The following is a 19,065-nucleotide window of genomic DNA, read 5'->3' as shown; positions in this document are numbered from 1 at the left end:
GAATGCGCTGGTTGTATTATACTATATAGCATGCTTGGGAATTTTTATTCTGTGCCAGTGCCTGGACACATGGCGTCTGTCATAAAGAGAACATGTGAGGGAATTCCTGGTGCTTTTTGGCATAATGCAGTCACACTTTGGTAGTACAATATTTTATGCTTTGACACATTAATATCCACAGTCAATAGTGTGAGACCCTTTTTTAGAACTTTGCACATGTCCAGCAAGTTGTAGTCATGTTATGATGAAGCCATGCAGAATGAAGATGTCAGGGGTAGTAGGTATTAGGGCAGTGGTTATAACAGGAATTTATGGGACATGACAGGATCACGTGTGATAGCGAATGCTGAGTAGGGGGTCACAGAGTCTCCTCACCCTTGTGTGCAGTGAGCAGCGGGGACAGAGTGCTGTGGTGCCATACTGTGATGAGTAAAGTCCAGGGCAGAACGATGAGTACAATAGCCAGAATGTCCCTTCTCTTCAGCATCTCCAGGGTGGGCTGACCCCAGTGCTCCTCATTACCTGAGGGGGGCACCCCGATAGCACAGAGAACAGCAAAGCAGACAGGAGAGAGATCAGTATACAAGACAGAGAGGCGCAGGAGACACAGCACAGCTCACACAGTCACCTCTTACCAGCGGTTATAACCCACCCATTGCAGCAGGCCGGGGGTCCCAGGCTCTGCCCTACAGGGGAGGCAGGTCACAGAGATGCGGGGCCCGGGCCCCTCACTGGCCAAGTCCTGCAGAAGAACTGGACAGAAGGAAGCCTGCATGATACACAATTAGAGAGAAAGCAGTAGTTAGCACTAGATGGAGCTCTTAACAAAAGAATACAAATGTAGCACATAACTGCAATGCAACAACTAAATTTATCGATGAATTACCCCAGGTAATAACAAAATAAAACCTCAGGAAGCAGCTACACAATTTTCTAAAGTGTTCGGTCATTATTAGTAGCTACAGGCGAATGTCTCGGCTCATGGAGGGATCACGCCCTGTGCACACTTCTAGCTGATGCCAGGATTATTATCCTAATACGCTTCTTTGAAGGATGTGACACTGCACAGTACAGCACAGCAATACCCCTGGTCTGATCTTAAAAACTGAGGTTCATTTCTGATGTAACAGTATTCATCAGGAAGCTGTTAGGTGGTTTGTTACCCTAATGTCCCTCACAAAATTTTATACTACTAAGAAGTCAAGTGATAAGCTGGTGTATGCAAATGTACCTTAAATAGTGACGGGGTGGGAAGCAGTTTCAGGAATCACTTGTCATGTCCCTCACTGTGTTATGTCAGTTTAATTTTCCTTCCGAACTACTAGACAAATTTGCAAGATGACTTCATAACTTGATGAAGCTACTCCTCACTAGGATAAATTTGTATATTGTAATCTAAGGTTGCAACTTTAATGCACGCTGTGGGAACACACTGACACACAGACAGAGACAGTGGTCTCAAAGACTAAACCTCCTTCCCAGCTGTCCCTGCCTATTTCCCTGCCCACCCTAGACCATGCCTAGATGACTAGATCTTCCCTCCTTGCGCCAAAGTAAGAAACACAAACCGTGCAAAACAATACAAACAACTAAGAGAAGTCAGCAGATCTGGGCACGACCCAGAGGAGAAACACAACACAAAATTACAGGAGCAAAGAATAGTCAGATCATCAGCCAAAAGTCAAAATATGGTTTCTAATACAGTGGGTTTAGTGGCACTTATTGATCTCTGTCACACCGCCTTGGGTGCAGCCACAAAGGGTCTTAACACCAAAAAGGGCCCCAATGAGAAAATTCGAAAAAAGTTTTTTGTGTTTTTTGTGTATGTGCCCACATACACAAAAAACTTTTTTCGAAAAGTCAAAATATCACTGAAATAGTCAAGTTAAAGTTTCCTGCAATATATTTTTGTTTTTATAACAAGACCAAGCTACTGTACATGTGGCCCCTTCCCTTCAGGGATCCAATAGCAGCTGCATCAGTTACTTTCATAGTAAGTACACCCTCAGTATATACACTGGAGATCAAAATGATAGAAAACACACAATTTCCTAAATCCCAGTGTAGTCCTACGGGAATATATCCTAACATGTGTATATATACTAACATATTTAACCTCTTCCCGCTCAGCGTCCGATATATCGGACGCTGAGCTCAGTGACTTAGCGCTCAGCGTCCGATATATCGGACGCTGAGCTGATGCCGGTTTGGCTCAAGATCTGAGCCGAACCGGCATCGGGAAAGACGGGGTGCCGGCTGTGACTGATAGCCGGCACCCCAGTGTAACACCCGCGATCGGAGTTGTCTCCGATCGCGGGTGCTTAACCCGTTAAATGCCGTGGTCAGCGCGACCGCGGCATCTAACATGTATCTGGGGGGTCTTTCCCCCACGATCGGCCCCCCCGAACCGTTTTCGGGGTGCGCCGATCGTTGCTATAGTAACTCTGGGGTCCGATCTGGACCCCAGAGTTACCTGCAAGAATTGCCAGTAAGATGGCGTCTGTGACGTCATCTTACTGGCACAGTGCCAGCCTATGCAAGTGTATAGGCTGACACTGATAATACTCTGCAATACATGAGTATTGCAGAATATTATCATGAAGAAGCAATCAGAAGATTGCTTCTTCATGTCCCATGGTATAAAAGTGAAAAAGTAAAAAAAAAAATATTATTCAATAAAAAAATAAAGTAATAAATCACTAAAAATGCCCAAAACCCCCAAAACATATAAAGAGACATATAACTAAAAAAAAAGTCTAAATCATAACACAAACCCCACATATATAGTATCACCGCGCCCGTAACAATCCGTAGAATAAAAGTAAATCATTATTGAACCCCCACGATAAACGCAGTAAAAAAAAACTGCTATAAACCTTCCAAAAATTATGATTTTTAGCTATTCAATCCCACAAAAAATGCTATAAAATGCGATCAAAAAACCATGTGTACTCCGACATGATACTGGTGCAAAGTACAACATGTCCCGCAAAAAACAAGCCATCAACCAGCTCCGTAGCCAAAAAAGTAACAATGTTATGCCACTTGGAAGACGGCAATACATAAATGATAGCTTTTTCCCCACATTAGGGTTTTGTTTGACAAATTTAGTAAAACGTAAGAAAATATATTCAAGTCTGGTATCCCCGTAATCGTATCAACCCATAGAATAAAGATAACATGATTATTAGTCTATACGGTGAACACCAAAAAAAAAAAGAGTAAAAAATCCAGTACAGAATTGATGCTTTTCTACTCCTGCCCTCAAAAAAAGTTCCTAAATTTTCAACAATAGGTGATACCAACCCCAAAATGGTAACAATGGAAAAAGCATCTCATCCCGCAAAAAAAATGGCATCACATGGCCCCAATAACGCAAAAGCGAAAATTTTATAGCCTTCAAAAGGGGCCAATGAGGAAACTAAAATCCTGGCAGCTGCAGGGCGCTCCTTCCCTTCTGCGTCTCGCTGTGCGCCCATAAAACAAGTAACGGCCACATGTGGGGGGTCTTTGTACTCAGGAGAAATTGCAGAACAAATTGTATGGTGGGTTTTCTCTTTTTATATTTTGGAAATGTGTAAATTTTAGTGCTAAATGAACGTATAAGGGAACAATTTGACCATTCTAAATTTCACCTCCATTTTGATTCAATTACTATGAAGATCTCAAGGGGTTAACAATCTTCGTAAAAGCGGTTTCTGATAGCTTGAGGGGTGCAGATTTGAAAATGGGTTGGTTATATACGGGGGTTTTGATGCTAAATATGTAAAATTTCATTCCAAACTGTATTTATCCCCAAAATAGTCAATTCTGAAAATCCGGAAAAGCGATATTCTTTTTGTAAGCCGCGTGACATCAAAATAAATTATCCAGACATATCAAAAATTATGAAAATGTAAAGTAGACAAATGGGAAATGTTATTCAGCAACTTATTTAGGTGGTAAATCTATCTGCCTGGAAACGCAATGATTTTGAATTTCGAAAATGGCAAATTTTTCAAAAAATTTATCATATTTTCTTTTTTTTTTGTAAATAAACGCAAAACTTATCAGCCAAAATTTACCACTAAAATGAAGTACAACATGTGGGGAAAAAACAATCTCAGAATCGTTTTGATAAGTAACAGTGTTCAAAAGTTATAACCATATAAAGAGACGCAGGTCAGAATCCAAAAAATCGGGCTGAGCCTTAACCTGCAAAATGGCTGCGTCCTTAAGGGGTTAAGCTTATTTCATTAATTGTATATATTCTAAAACACAGAATAAAAATTTAAATGAGATAATTGTAAAAGAACACTGATCAAAATTAGAGAACACTTTCAGATACCTACAAATTGTTGGTGTTAATCTAGCACCTGGAGCTAATTTCTAAATTATCTGACAAACCCTATTTAACTGGCAGCCCAACTTCCCAGTTTTCACTGACTTTGTAAAAACGGTGTGAATTTCCAAAGTGACTGAAACCCTCCGGCAGCAGGTTGTCCAGATGAAGGCCAAAGGGGTGACCCTATTAGGCATAGCAAGAAAAGTGAGTTGTTCGAAGTCTGTGATTTCTAGAATATTGCATCTCTTCGACATCACAAACTCCCCCAAGAAGGCTGGCTGCCTTTGAAAGACAAATTCATGTGGGTGTGGGTGCACCTCTCTCAATGTATACTTTGTTTACTACAGGCAAGTGCATCAAGAGACACTGAAATTCAGAACTAATACATCCATTACCTGACAGTCCCCCATTCACTGATACAGTAAACGTACATTATCTGACAGTAAGGCTACATTCACACAACCGTTGGGGGGGAGGCGTATATACGGCCGTCGCATATATGTCGTATATACGTCCCCCTTAGGCCGTCAATTGGAACACGGAGTGGTACGGAGCAATACCATTCCATACCCAGGGAAAAGATAGAACGTTTGCTATCTTTCCCTGTATTACAGCGTTGTGTGCCATGTATCTCTATGGCAGGGTTCCCCAAACTACGCCCGCGGGCCACATGCGGCCCGCGGACCGTTTCGATCCGGAAACGGCCGCTCGAGCACTATTACTGGAGCGATGTGGCCGGAATACAACCCCGGCGCACATCGCTCCATGAACTAGGCTGCGCGGCCGCGCGATGACGTCATCACGCGGCCGCGCACCCCTTCCTGCCCGGACGCGGCAACATGATAGAAGACTTAGGTGAGTACAGGGTTTTTATTTTTTTATTAAAGGGCAGTAAAAAGATTGTGGCGACTAGGGGCTAGTATAGTTAGTATGAGGGGCAGCTTAGGAAATAATTAATTATAAGGGGTAGCTTAGGAAATAATTAATTATGAGGGGCAGAATAGGAAATAATTAATTATGAGGGGCAGCATAGGAAATAATTAATGGGGAGGGGCAGTTTAGGAAATAATTATGAGGGGCAGAATAGGAAATAATTAATTATGAGGGGTAGAATAGGGAATAATTAATTATGAGGGGTAGATTAGTAAATAATTAATTATGAGGGGCAGCATAGGAAATAATTAATTATGAGGGGCAGTATAGGAAATAATTAATTATGAGGGGCAGCATAGGAAATAATTAATTATGAGGGGCAGCATAGGAAATAATTAATTATGAGGGGCAGCATAGGAAATAATTAATTATGAGGGGCAGCATAGGAAATAATAAATTATGAGGGGTAGAATAGGAAATAATTAATTATGAGGGGCAGCATAGGAAATAATTAATTATGAGGGGCAGCATAGGAAATAATTAATTATGAGGGGTAGAATAGGAAGTAATTAATTATGAGGCGCAGTATAGGAAATAATTAATTATGAGGGGCAGCATAGGAAATAATTAATTATGAGGGGGGCATAGGAAATAATTAATTATGAGGGGTAGAATAGGAAATAATTAATTATGAGGCGCAGTATAGGAATAATTAATTATGAGGGGGGGCATAGGAAATAATTAATTATAAGGGGTATAATAGGAAATAATTAATTATGAGGCGCAGTATAGGAAATAATTAATGGTGCGGGTATAGGAAATAATTAATTATGAGGGGCAGTTTAGTAATTAATGGGGGGTAGGCATATTCAATAATTAATGGAGAGAGGGAGGTCCCAGTATATTAATTAATTAATTAATTGGGCCAATATATAAAATAGTTCAGAAGGGGGTGCAGTACCGGTATATTAAATAATTAATTGAGGGGGAGGGGGGTGCCAGTATATTATGGATGCGGTCACATGTACCGCTATTTATTTTTAGACTTATGTCCGGCCCTCCAACGGTCTGAGGGGGACAGTGAGCGGCCCCCTATGTAAAAAGTTTGGGGACCCCTGCTCTATGGAGAAACGGGCACATGTTTGTGTGAATATAGCCTATTGGTCACTGATACAGTCACCATACAAGTTGACCATGCTTTCTACCCCATCATTCTCTTTTGTATTTGTAAAATAATATTTTTGAACCAAACACAGGAATGCAGGACTGGAAAATAATTTAAACAATATAAAGACATGACATTTTTATGAAAATGAATATAGCACATTTACAGAATGTAGGTGTTTAGTTTATTACCATGAGTATAATACAGCACATTTACAGAGTTTATTTTATTACCATGGGTTTTGAGTAGTTATAAAGGTTGCAGAGCTTGTGTGTGTGTCTTTTCATTCTCAGTATGTTACCACATAGGCAATTTATATAAAAAACCACAGCTTTTCGTTCTCTCACACCGGTCTCACTATTGGCAGGTAACTAAACTTTCTCAATGGATGGCACTTAGGGAGCCGTACCTTCCCTAGTGTGGACGTACAATCCCAATCACAACATGAAGACACTACAGTAATTGTCATCATGTATGTACACAGTCTCTTATGAGCGGGCACATTTCAACACAAGGGATTAACGATCCCAACAATCCACATAGTTATCTATATTGACAGTCCATAAACGGGCGATGCTAGCTTACCCCTGTCTCACACCAGGTGCACATCCACTCTTGAAACCCCTTCCTTGTATCATGCGTATATATTCTTGTGCGTTTAGTGTGCCACCAGCAAACAGAACATCCTATGTAAATGGTAAGACCTTAGAGTTGCTGCATACAACCATAGTGATATAGAACTCTGGATCGTAAAAAATAGAAAGAAAAAATAGAGCTGGCACTCACCAATTAAAATACAATTCTTTATTCCGGCACTTTAAAAGACATCGTTGCGGGAGGGAGCAAGACTGCGGGGAACTGACCACGGGCCGGATGGTAACAGATTTTAACAAAGGCTCCACAGTAAGGCCCCATGGACACGACCATTGGGGGGATGTATGTACGTATGTCCACCATAGATGGCAATGGCTGCACCATACCGCTCCATACACTGTACCGCTCCGTACACGGGGAAAAGAATGGACATGTCCTATCTTTCCTCGTGTTATGTTGCTGTGCACTGTGTGTCTCTATAGAGAGGGGAGGGGTCACCCCTTCTCCTCTCCATGGAGCCATTCGTGTGTGTGTAGCCTAATGCTGAAGCAGTGGAATAAAGGGCCCTGAGGTGGCATTCTAAGCCCCCACTTCTTCTCACAGATGCTGTGGCAGGGACCCCCATCCTAACATTTAACTACGCAGGAGACATTACACTGTAAGTCACTGTGATATTTTTTTATTAGCTGCAATAGCCAAAAATATCTAATTGGTAAATTCTGCAGTGATAACTCACAACCAGGCAAAGTTGTCATGAAGTTCTGGACCTGATGGAACATAATTGTCTGCTGTGGATTGCTAGTTGTCACTTCTTCTGTGTCTGATCAGTACTGTAGTCACCAAATAACATTATCCCCACATAAAACAACAATAAAACTGAGTAAAGTTGTAAATTAAGGGGGTTAAAAATTATGTCAATTACTAGAGGATTAAAATTTGAGAATGGACATCGACATAGGATCCCTAAGTCAGTGATGACCCCCTGGGGGTCACCAGGAGAGGCCTGATATTTCCTGACCTGAAGTTGTACTATTTCTCCGCCCATCTCCAACACATAACATTTTGGTTCACACTATATGCTTATAATAGGTGGACAGAACTGGAAAAACTATGGCTAGCAACATCTCACCCTGCAACCCTGATATGGGGCCCCCCACAGCACACCCATTTGATCTCCCTACTCGGCCCAATGAGCTTTATTAGGGATACGTGGATAAGATGTAGGGTATAATTTCAATTGACCTCTTTGTTCCCCCTTACACCAATTATTTTTACCCCGAACCTTCCTGATAGCATTGCAACATCTGGGTTTAAAGTCTGGTTCCAGGCGGGTGTCCTCCAGATTAGGGATCTACTAGATCCACATACGAGAACACACCTCCCCCTCTCAGCACTAATTGAGAAACATCTCTCACTGGCTGCAGGGCAATATACATATTGCCAAATTAGGCACTTCATCTCATCTGTCCAAGGCTCGGAACTGGCCCTCGTCCTACACCTTTTGAGTTGATATGTGCCCAAGGCCCTTCCAATAAAGGCCTCATATCCTGTATATATAGTATACTGAATAATGTCCTCAATGACTCTTCCCCTATAAACTCCTATATGGCTAGTTGGGAGTCCTGGTTCGAATGTCACTTTACTCCTGAACATTTGCAGAGAATATGTCTAGAGCCAGGAAGTCCTCAATCTGTACTCTCTACAACTCTACAAAAAAAAAAACAGATGAAGATATTGGTGACCTGGTATCATATTTTGGAATTGCTTCATAAATGTAACCCAGGCCTCCCAAATGTTTGCTGGCGATGTGGTATGGCTCCTTATTCCACCTCTACTGGGACTGCCCAATTATTCGGCCCTATTGGGAGGAAGTTAGGAGGCTGGCTATGTCATTGCTCCATGTAGATATCCCTCTTGAACCTGCTATATACCTCCTATATTTGCTCCCCAACACAATTAGAGGAACTGGCACCAAGCTACTCCGCCACTATGTGTTTTATTCTCCTGCTATGGCTATCCCCTATGAACCTGTACTACCGGATAAAAGATGTGAGGACAATGGAACACTTAGCAGCAATTAGAAATCAGATGAATACGTTTGACTCTGTATGGGCAGGATGGGATTCATATTGCATGGGACTTTCTTCTTCCTCGGTGGGGAGGTACCAGTGTGTCTTTTCTATTTCCTAATTCTTACTGTGTTGTACATACTCCTTATTCTATGCCTTACTTATATAACTTCTAGGTATCCAGGTGAATGTTTATCTTGTCAGTTTATGATACTCTTTTCTGTTTTATTTCTATGTAACAATCCAGCACGAAGAATTGCTGAAATGTTCTGTACACTGTTTTTGAAAAATAGAAAATAAAGAGTTGAAAAAAAAAATCTGAACTTTCTTTTGTGGGCAAACCCCTTTAAATCTGTATCTAAATACTCTGGCCCAGGAAAATTGGCTACTCGCTGTCCCTGTGACACACACTCCTTCAGTCCTAGGAGCCTCATATTTGACCATGATAATTTAGCTGTCATTTAAGCCTTTGCACATAGAGTAATAACATCTTATAAAAGGACAAGGAAAAAAATCTTGAAATGAAAATGCCAGCCATAATCAATGAGGCTGGATTTCATGCGGCAGTGAAGATTCTGCTTTCTCTATAAGATTCTGTGTATATAGGACAGATCCCCTAAGGTCTATCCTACAGCTTCCCATAGGAAAGCTTTGCAGACTCCTCTAATTAACCTGTAACTAACCTACAGATGCTTCAAACATCACTCAAAAATCTTCATAGGGATTGTTCTGACCTGAAATATGACCTAAAAATTACCATTGAGGTTTTTCAGCCCTAATTTTAGGCAGTATGCTTAATGAAATTCAAGTCCTGAAACTATTGATTAAATAGAAGATATAGTGTGGGGGGGGGGGGGCTGTGACCTTCAACGTTGCAAGGTGACCCAGAATAAGACTAGGTTGATACTCTGCATCTGTGTATACATTACTTACCCTACTTATTGTGTGGGGATTTATCATGCAATCTACACCAGATTTAGAGCTTCCATTAAACGTTGAATGCTGCTCCCAGCGCTGGCAAATTAACTATAGCCAGTGGCAGGATCCTTGCAAAGACAGGACCTGGAGTAGAATTTGTCTGGGCTCGTTATTGTGTGCTGGAATTACTAGGAGGTCAGAACCTTTTAGTATATCTTGTGAATGATGCACAGCAAAAGGTTATATTAAGACTGCCGCTGCGCATAATAAGAGTCCTAATAACAACCCCCCCCCCCAATGTTCCCACAGTAGTAGCTGGTACTTATTCTGAGTTACAATCTGCATCATACACCGGAATTGCACTCACTATTATACTGGTGGAGTCTTTGTGTACAAACATTCCTTATCTTGTATAAATCCATTATTAAAGTCCGTACTGTACCTCCATCCAATTCTGCTGGAGAAGTTCCTGTGTACATAAATTACAATACTAATATGTATGAAACTTCAGAGCGGCACTCAATATTCTACAGGAGGAGTCACTTTGCACAGACAATACACTGACTATACTACTTACATAAGGGGAATATATGGACAGAGAAAACATACAAGCCATTAAAAATACAATCTTGGAATTCCTATAGTACATAAAGTATTTCCAACTATGACTGATGGTGGAGGCATTGCTTAACAGAAAAATATAAAAAGCATAACCACAAATCAAAATATATTCATCTTTTAAAGGTAATAACTGCTCCAGCTAATGAAGGCAAAACACTAAATATGACTTTAAAATGAGGGAAATTTATTCCAAAGGCACCTTATTAGTTAACTCATCAAAGTTTCCATTAAGTCAATTAGAGGCCCAAATGAAATACCTATGTAGTGCTTAATTTTACATCCGCAATTCATTTCACAATTAGCGTTATAATGAGTTCCCAGATGTCATTGAAACATGTTTCACTTTTCTAGTATTTCCATTGTGATGCAAATGAATCAATTAACATCACACAATGGACTTTATGTATAATAGTTTCATGTCCCAAAAACCTGCAGAAAAGTACCAGGCAAGTCTCTGCGCCAACTGTGCTGCCAATAAGTGACATTGTACTTGGCGGCCATTTTTCCAGCAAGGTCACAAGTATGAAAGATGCGGAGGAAGAAGGGGCTCTACAAATACATACAATGCCCCAATTTAAGGTCACTCGACTTACAGACAACTCCTAGTTACAAATGGACCTCTGGATGCTGATAATCTAGTTTATCTTAGCCCTTATCAAAGGTAACTGCAGTGAAGATTGATCTCTGACAACCCAAAATTTTTGAAATCCAATTGTCAAAGGGACAAAAAAACGATCTGTTTAGACTTACATACAAATTCAACTTGATAACAAGCCTACAGAACTTATCCTGTATGTAACCCGGAGACTGCCTGTACATAAATGAGCAGTATCCATTAATGTCACAGTGGAGGCACAAAGTGTCACATAAGTAATCTTATCACATTATAGAAGTTAAAAAAATTCTGGTGTTTTCCATCATAAATAAATGCCGTATAAAATAATAATAATAATGAACAACTACACTACATAAATATTTTCCGGCAAAGTAACCTAGGCTTATAGTGTGGCTCCCAGCTGTGGGATTACTTAAAGGGAACATATCATCTATTTTTGTATTGATTAAAACTTGAAAACAAATATAATTTTTCAAATCTATTTTTAGTTTCATATCTATCTTGCAAGAGCTGCCAGTTATATAATATAGGGACATGCTTGGCAGAAAGAATATGTACCACAGATACCACAGATGTGTAAGGGATCTCTGTGAAATGTGCAGAGGTCATTGTAAAGGGCGGGAGTAGATAAGATTTCACTGTCACCTTATAAGAACAGTGGATCCTATAACAGAGGTTATAATTTCATTGTAAACATCACTTAAAATTCCTAACATAAAAACTTGCTTTATAATGATACATTCCATTAAGAAGAGGTTTATTATCAGTTTATTTTGCCATTGTATATAGCGCTGTTAAGCGGGCACCAAATGATGTTTAGAGATGACGAAACAGTCAAAACTATCGAAGTGGTTCAACATTTATGTCATATAGAAAACCTGTCAGGGTGATTTGGGACTCTAAATCAACTACAGGTCCTTATGAACCACAGATTTAGTGTCCCAAATCATCCTTTATGACTTTTCTATGTGAACGCATAAAAAGACCCAAACATTTATACTTACCTTGTGCCTGCCCATTGTGGCAAGTGAAGCCTGCGTTGTATAATTGGCTTCACTGCACAAGCGCTGTAGATACGGCGCATGCACAATAAAGCTGGGGTGTTATCCCCACTTCATTGTAGCAACATGAGAGGAGGCGGCAGGGTCTTCACATGTGTGTCTGATGTGCCTCATTTTTCAATTGAGCCCATGGACAGCTGTCATATAGGTCAATTAGGGACCATAAACCACTGAACCAATTGAGCCCATGGACAGCTGTCATATAGGTAAATTAGGGACCATAAACCACTGAACCAATTGAGCCCATGGACAGCCCATGGACAGGTCAATTAGGGACGCTAAACCACTGGTCCATACGGTCCTGCAGTATCATAAACATAGGAGTGGTGTGCTAGAAAGGGTGCTATTATGTAAAATATCAAGAGTGCTGCAACAAGAGGGTGCCCATGAGGAGAGGACATATGGACTACCGTTGATCAAACTTTATTAGATTTAGATCTACATGTTTCCATTTGTATCCAAATGTCTACATAAGTCCTGTCAATCCATCTTTAAAAATTGTAGCCTCTAATAAAGTTTGATCCACAATGTTACTCATTGACACCAGTGGTGGAACTACCACCATAGCAGCTGTAGCGGTTGCCATGGGGCCCTTGAAGGTAAGGGGCTGTATACTGTGTCTGTACTGCCTCCTAGGTCTGGAGGTCTGCCTGCAAAGGTGACCGAGCGCCCTCCCCCCACCAGAGGGCACAGCCAAAGCCATGTTGAAAAATGCTTGGGCGAATGGCCCTCCTCCTCCCCGCCCCAAGGCACAGTTGATAGGCCCTCTCCTGGCACGGCTGTCTGAAGCGCTGCTCGACGAACCCCCCTTCTGTCCACTTGCACAGCACCCGCTGGTACACCTGCCTGTCCCCCCGTCCGAACAAACACCCGCCTGCTCGCCTGGCCAAACACCGGCCTGCACGAACACCTGCCTGCCCACACATCCATCTTCCATACAGCGCAGAGTGGGAAGGAAATATAAGTATATAGATATGTGGTATTGTATGTCTAAATATATATAACAAAAAAAATCCAGCTCACCACTCAGATGTACCATTCCCAGCGCACGGAATCCAGAAGATCCCCCATAGACTCAGGGCAGTAGTATACTTGTAGAAAGACCAGCGCTTCAGGAGACGATTGCAGTATTAAAAATCATCCTTTTCATTTGTTACTCCTAAAAACATGTGCATGTGCACTAAAATAATGGTAACACGGGGTAAAAACCTACGCGTTTCGCTCAGATGAGCTGAGTCAATCGTAACGGACTTACATCTAAAAACATACAGTAATGGCTAAAAACATACCTGAAAATGGATCGACACCGAAGAGAAGGGTAAGCATTTCTGATATTGAAAGACTATTGGCTAACAATTTAAGCCCGTACCCACCGGGGCATTGTATGACGTGCGGAATGTATCAAAGAATTAGCAAAAATACTATTTACTTATATACTTACTCGCAACAAATTGTAACGAGTTTGTTATTAAAAAATTTTTAGCCATTACTGTATGTTTTTAGATGTAAGTCCGTTACGATTCTCCAGGGGGTGTGGCTGCTGCGATCGTGCGCCTTGAGAAGCGCAGCTTTCAAATAGAGCTGGAAGCTCTTGTGTAGGTGAAGCATGACTGAGCTCATCTGAGCAAAACGCGTAGGTTTTTACCCCGTGTTACCATTATTTTTGTGCACTCTGCCGTGTGACATGTTTTTAAGAGGAACGAATAAAAAGGATGATTTTTAAAACCGCAATTGTCTCCTGAAGCGCTGGTCTTTCTACAAGTCCAAATATGTATATATTTTTTTAAGGGGAATGGGGCCCAGTCTCTCCTAGTTACGCCCCTGATTGACACCCTCCTACTCCAGTTCTCTGAGCCCCGTTTCCTGGTGTTCCTCGCATCTTCCCTTCACAGCAGATTTAAAAATTCAATGCTTTTCTTTTGTTCCTTGACCCTCAATAACTATGATTTGACTGAGCAAGTAACAGCCATAGAGGTTAGATGTTCCCTTCTTGCAGCTTGTGATCTTTCTAGTAATCAGGACATAACATGCACTTAAATGAGATGTCTGCATCCTAGGTTGGGAAGTGCTCGCTGATATGACAGAAACCTGGAATATTTCAGTCCCAACAGACTGGAAAGTCTAAGGCTGTCAATCATAGTGACTCAAAGCATGGCAGCAGGAGACAGTCTACCCCGGGCTCTGACAGCCAGAGGACAATTTATATATGTGAACAGCATATTGGAAAAGGAAGGAGGTGGGGAGAGGTTGTAAAAGATCATAACAGACAGCGCTCCTCATTGGTGTCAAGGTACAATTGCGATTTCCTTTGTGGAAACTATGTATTTATCCAGTGTCAATGTAGCACAAGGCTCATTCCTTATTAACTCCTAATTTCCATGATGAGATTATGATACCAGCTATGTCTAGCATTCAGAATCCTACAGTTCTTTTATTATGTGAAGGCATCAGAGATACACAGCCCAAGGGATGTAGAGAACACATGTGCATGAATATGTGATGAGTGAGTAGGATAACACGCCAGGGCCCCTTCAGGATGCACAATATCTTTGCACTGTTGCTGGGTAGATTAAGGTAATCTCCAGAAGTGGCATGTGAAGGGATAAAGATGAAAATACAAAAGTAATGACTAAAACATGATGTAATGTCTTAGTCATAGTAGCTACAGGCGTCAATTTATATATGTCCAGTCTGAACTGAATGATGAATTGGAATGGGAAATGCAACTACTCCCATCTTTATTTAAGAGTCCTAGAGGTGAACAAGGATATCTGCTCCTGGCACTGATGTCCCATAGGCCAGATATATAATCACAAGTTTCACATGATAAAAGCTATATTATAAAGACTTATTACAACAGTGGGACAACCATGGTAACAGGACAGAGGATAAAGGGTGTGTTGTAACACCAGACTGACTCCATTCACAGGATTACAATGCAGAGTAAGGTGGGGGTCATTTTGGGATTCAAAGGAACCGCTAACTCATTTCAATTTCATCATGCAGAGGAGCTCACAACAGTAAATGAGGTAGGACCTTCAATTTGGGGGAATAGATGTGCCTGACAGTTTCCCTTTAACCCCTTAAGGACGGAGGGTTTTCCGGCTCATTTCTCGCTCTCCAACTTCAAAAATCCATAACTTTTCCATTTTTCCGTGTACAGACCTGTGTGAGGGCTTATTTTGTGCGTAACAAATTTTACTTTCCCGTAATGTTATTTATTTTAACATGCCGTGTACTGCGAAGCTGAAAAAAAATTCCAAATGTGGAAAAATTGAAAAAAAACCGCACGTGCGTCACGTTCTTGTGGGCTCAGTTTTTACGACTTTCACTCTTCGCTCCAAATAACACGCCTACTTTATTCTTTGGTTCGGTGCGATCGCGGTGATACCAAATTTATATAGGTTTTATTGTGTTTTAATACATTTTCAAAAATTAAACGAATGTGTACAAAAAAGAAAAAAAATTTTTTGCCATCTTCTGACGCTAATAACTTTTTCATACTTTGGCGCACAGAGATGTGTGAGGGGTCATTTTTTGCGAAATGAGGCGACGTTTTCATTGCTACCATTTTGAGGTCTGTGCGACATTTTGATCATTTTTTATTTCATTTTTTATGTTATGTAAAAAGGTGTAAAAGTCGCATTTCGGACATTTGGGCGCCATTTCCCGCCTCGGAGGTCACCGCCGCCTGTAACCGTTTTTATATTTTGATAGATCGGGCATTTTGGGACGCGGTGATACCTAATATGTTTGTGATTTTTACTGTTTATTATGTTTTATATCCGTTCTAGGGAAAGGGGGGTGATTTGAACTTTTAATATTTTATTAATTTTTTTTATTTTTTAAACTTTTTTTTTAATTTTTTTTTTCACTATCTTTTAGACCATCTAGGGTACATTAACCCTAGATGGTCAGATCGCTGCTACCATATACTGCAATACTTCTGTATTGCAATATATGGCATTTTTGCAGCACATTCATTACAATGAGCCACTGGCTCATTGTAACGAATCTGCAGCTGCCAGATAGCCTCGTGTCAAAAGAAGACACGAGGCTACCATGGCAACCGATCGCCGCCCCCCGATGACGTTCGGGGGCGTGGCGATCGAAAAAAAGATGGCGGCGCCCACGCGCCGCCGTCTTTTAAACGCCGCCGGCGACTTTGCCGGCGGCGTTGAAGGGGTTAATAGCCGCGATCGGTGCAAGCACCGACCGCGGTTATTAGCGGTGGGGGTTTTGTGCAATATGCAAAAACCCCCACCTCTGTATGAAGAGGACTCAGCCCGTGAGCCCTCTTCATACATCCCTTATACCTCTGCGCCGTAGAGCTACGGCGCAGAGCGTTAAGGGGTTAACTAATAATAATTATTAATACTTATCTAATAATTTACCTATTTGAGAAGAATTAAAAAGGCAGTACACATTTAAAAAAGCCCTCAGCACATTATATTACAGTTTTATTTAGAGTAGTGATACAAATGGTTTTGAGCCAAAACAATAGAAAAGACAATAGAGTAGAATGATCACAAAATATTGATGATGTCATCTTGGTCTAAGCCCACTTTTTATTTTAAGGAAATCTACCATCAAAATCAAGTTTGATAAACTGGGGCACTTAGTCATAGATCCAGGCACTGTGACTGTGGTAATTTTCTTATATTTGTTATCCATGGTCTTCTTCCTTCCAAAATCAACTTATATTATACTAATGAGCCTGAAGGATTCTTGGGGGGCATTACTAGAGCCCTTCCATGCTGTAAATTCACAGGCTGTTACAGTGTGCAACAGCACTTCCCTCTCCCACTCTGTGTTCTGCTGAGATTATATCATGAGGAGGAAGGCGGAAGTGCTGAGGGAGCAGGTAGGCGGGGGAGACAGTGTAACAACATGTTAAGCTGCAGCATGCAGAGTCCCTGGTAACAACCCCAGGAACCCTTCTTGTCATTCAAATTTTTTTTTTAAGTTTATTTAAGAAAGAAGGAGGCCATGAATAACAAATATAAGAAAATTACCAGTCACAGTGTCTGGATCTATAAGTAACTGTCCCTGGTTTACAATGCTTGATTTTGATGGTAGATTAAATGGCAGTTTGCCAAAATACTAGTAATATTTAGCAACAGAGGAATAGTCTGTTTTGGACTTGAAACACATGTTGCAGTATTTTAATGTAGACTTTAAATGTTTTAAAATATACATTTATTAACAATCCATCCTAAGATGTGTCCACACCAAGTACCTAGAGAGGAACCAAACACCTCAGTGGAACTGAGGATACCCATCCATGCAGTAACTGAGCACCTATTTGAAATCCACAAATATTTAATTGAAAGCCCTACACATGAAGAACTTCATTTCTCTTTTCTTTTAAAAATTACAACTTGTTATAGAGCTACATAATGCAGATTATAGGGCATATTTATCTGGGCCGCTGCGCCACGAAATAATCGCGAATGCTATCTTATTGCTAGCGATTATGTGCCCCAATCCACCACCTTCACGCTGCTTCTGGTGACTTTTCACATGTCTGGCGTAGAATGAACGGTGCGCAGCCTCTTGATGTATCGCGCTGCGAAAATGCAGCGGCGGGCATATCCCCCTATGTCTTTACTTGAGGTTGTATGTCTTATCCTGCCAAAAAATGTGTCACAAATTTTCAGCTTGTGTGTATTGCCCAGCACCATTTTACAATACCACACAGACTGCAATGAGCAGCAATACTAAGAGAATCCTATGCAAACGGGTGGCACTGTCTCCCAGAAAAAAAAATACACCTTTCTTTCTGATCTCATAAAAGACTTTCATAGGACAGAGGTTATATTTATATTTAATAAAAGATTTATAATACACCATTTAGACTTGAATTAAAGGTCCACATAGAATTATTTATTCCAACTCAACAACCAACCCACAAAAATAAGGAATGCAGGTCAAGAGGCCATTGCAGGGAAAAAAAATCTTGTCCTTCTGGCATATCAATTGTTCCATTGGACTGGCATTGTAACAGTAAGGAATAAGTCTTGTCTAGAATTCTTGTTCCTATTACAGAGTCCCATTGTATGCTGCAGAAAGGGACACAAGATCATACAATGCAAAACACTCAACTCCAAAGATCAGACATCACCACAGAGTGGGAAAGAATCTTTATCGGATCACAAGATCTTTCAAGTTAATAAAATTCAAGAATAAAGAAACATTGTTCTTTCCTTGTTTATTTCTGCGTCTTTCAATAACAATTAGTATGTGGTAGTTGATGTGCAACAGTGGTACTTTAGATTTTATACTATAGATAAAGATTTGGTACTCAAATTTTAATATCATGCTTTATAAAGTTTCTTATGTAAATAAACAATAACAATACTGGTCACATGGATCTTCAGAGATGCGGTAGAATTGAAAGTTATTAAGAGGCAACACTAAAGCTACCTCTGCCATCATGAGCTCAAAAGCATTTCCATTGTGTGATGTCATGTAATGGTTTATGAATTTAAACTTTAGATAAAGTCATAATGCATATTATCTGTAACTGTACTCAAGAGTGGAGAGCCAAATCTGTATCTCTAGTGTTTATATCTAGAGAGTGAAAGTATGGCTTTTAATCTAATATTGCCAATCCTGACATTTTTTAGAATGTTTATGTATAAACACAAACGATGATGAACAAGCTTCCCCTAAGCTTCTCCGTTCAAGCAGGATTCTCTGAATGGTGAGCAGTTCTATTAGGGAATGAAGGAGCACGAGGAGTATTGAAGCAGGTCAGACAAGTCAAGAGGTAATGGAATTACACAGTGTTAATAATTTCTAACCCATAAATCATGTTAAAT

The 19,065-nt window shown here is 40.6% G+C and overlaps 1 protein-coding gene across 5 annotated transcripts in view; it reads right to left on the bottom strand.

Annotated features, from left to right (window-relative positions):
• The window catches only part of B3GAT1 (beta-1,3-glucuronyltransferase 1), a 161,659-nt gene that overhangs the window by 24,429 nt on the left and 118,165 nt on the right, over nucleotides 1-19,065 (bottom strand). For 2 of the 5 annotated variants that reach the window (XM_072156552.1, XM_072156551.1), the window contains 2 exons: nucleotides 636-769; nucleotides 376-522 (listed from right to left, as the gene is read on the bottom strand). In XM_072156552.1, the coding sequence (XP_072012653.1) occupies nucleotides 376-487 (112 nt within the window). In that variant the 5' untranslated portion in view covers nucleotides 488-522; nucleotides 636-769. The remainder of the gene's footprint in view (nucleotides 1-375; nucleotides 523-635; nucleotides 770-19,065) is intronic. The other 3 variants (XM_072156549.1, XM_072156548.1, XM_072156553.1) reach the window with 2 other exon arrangements.

This window comes from Engystomops pustulosus, chromosome 6 (genome assembly GCF_040894005.1).
Source record: "Engystomops pustulosus chromosome 6, aEngPut4.maternal, whole genome shotgun sequence".
Classification (NCBI taxonomy): Eukaryota; Metazoa; Chordata; class Amphibia; order Anura; family Leptodactylidae; genus Engystomops; species Engystomops pustulosus.
The sequence above is the reverse complement of the archived record's forward strand: the minus strand, read 5'-3'. Positions and strand labels throughout refer to the sequence as shown.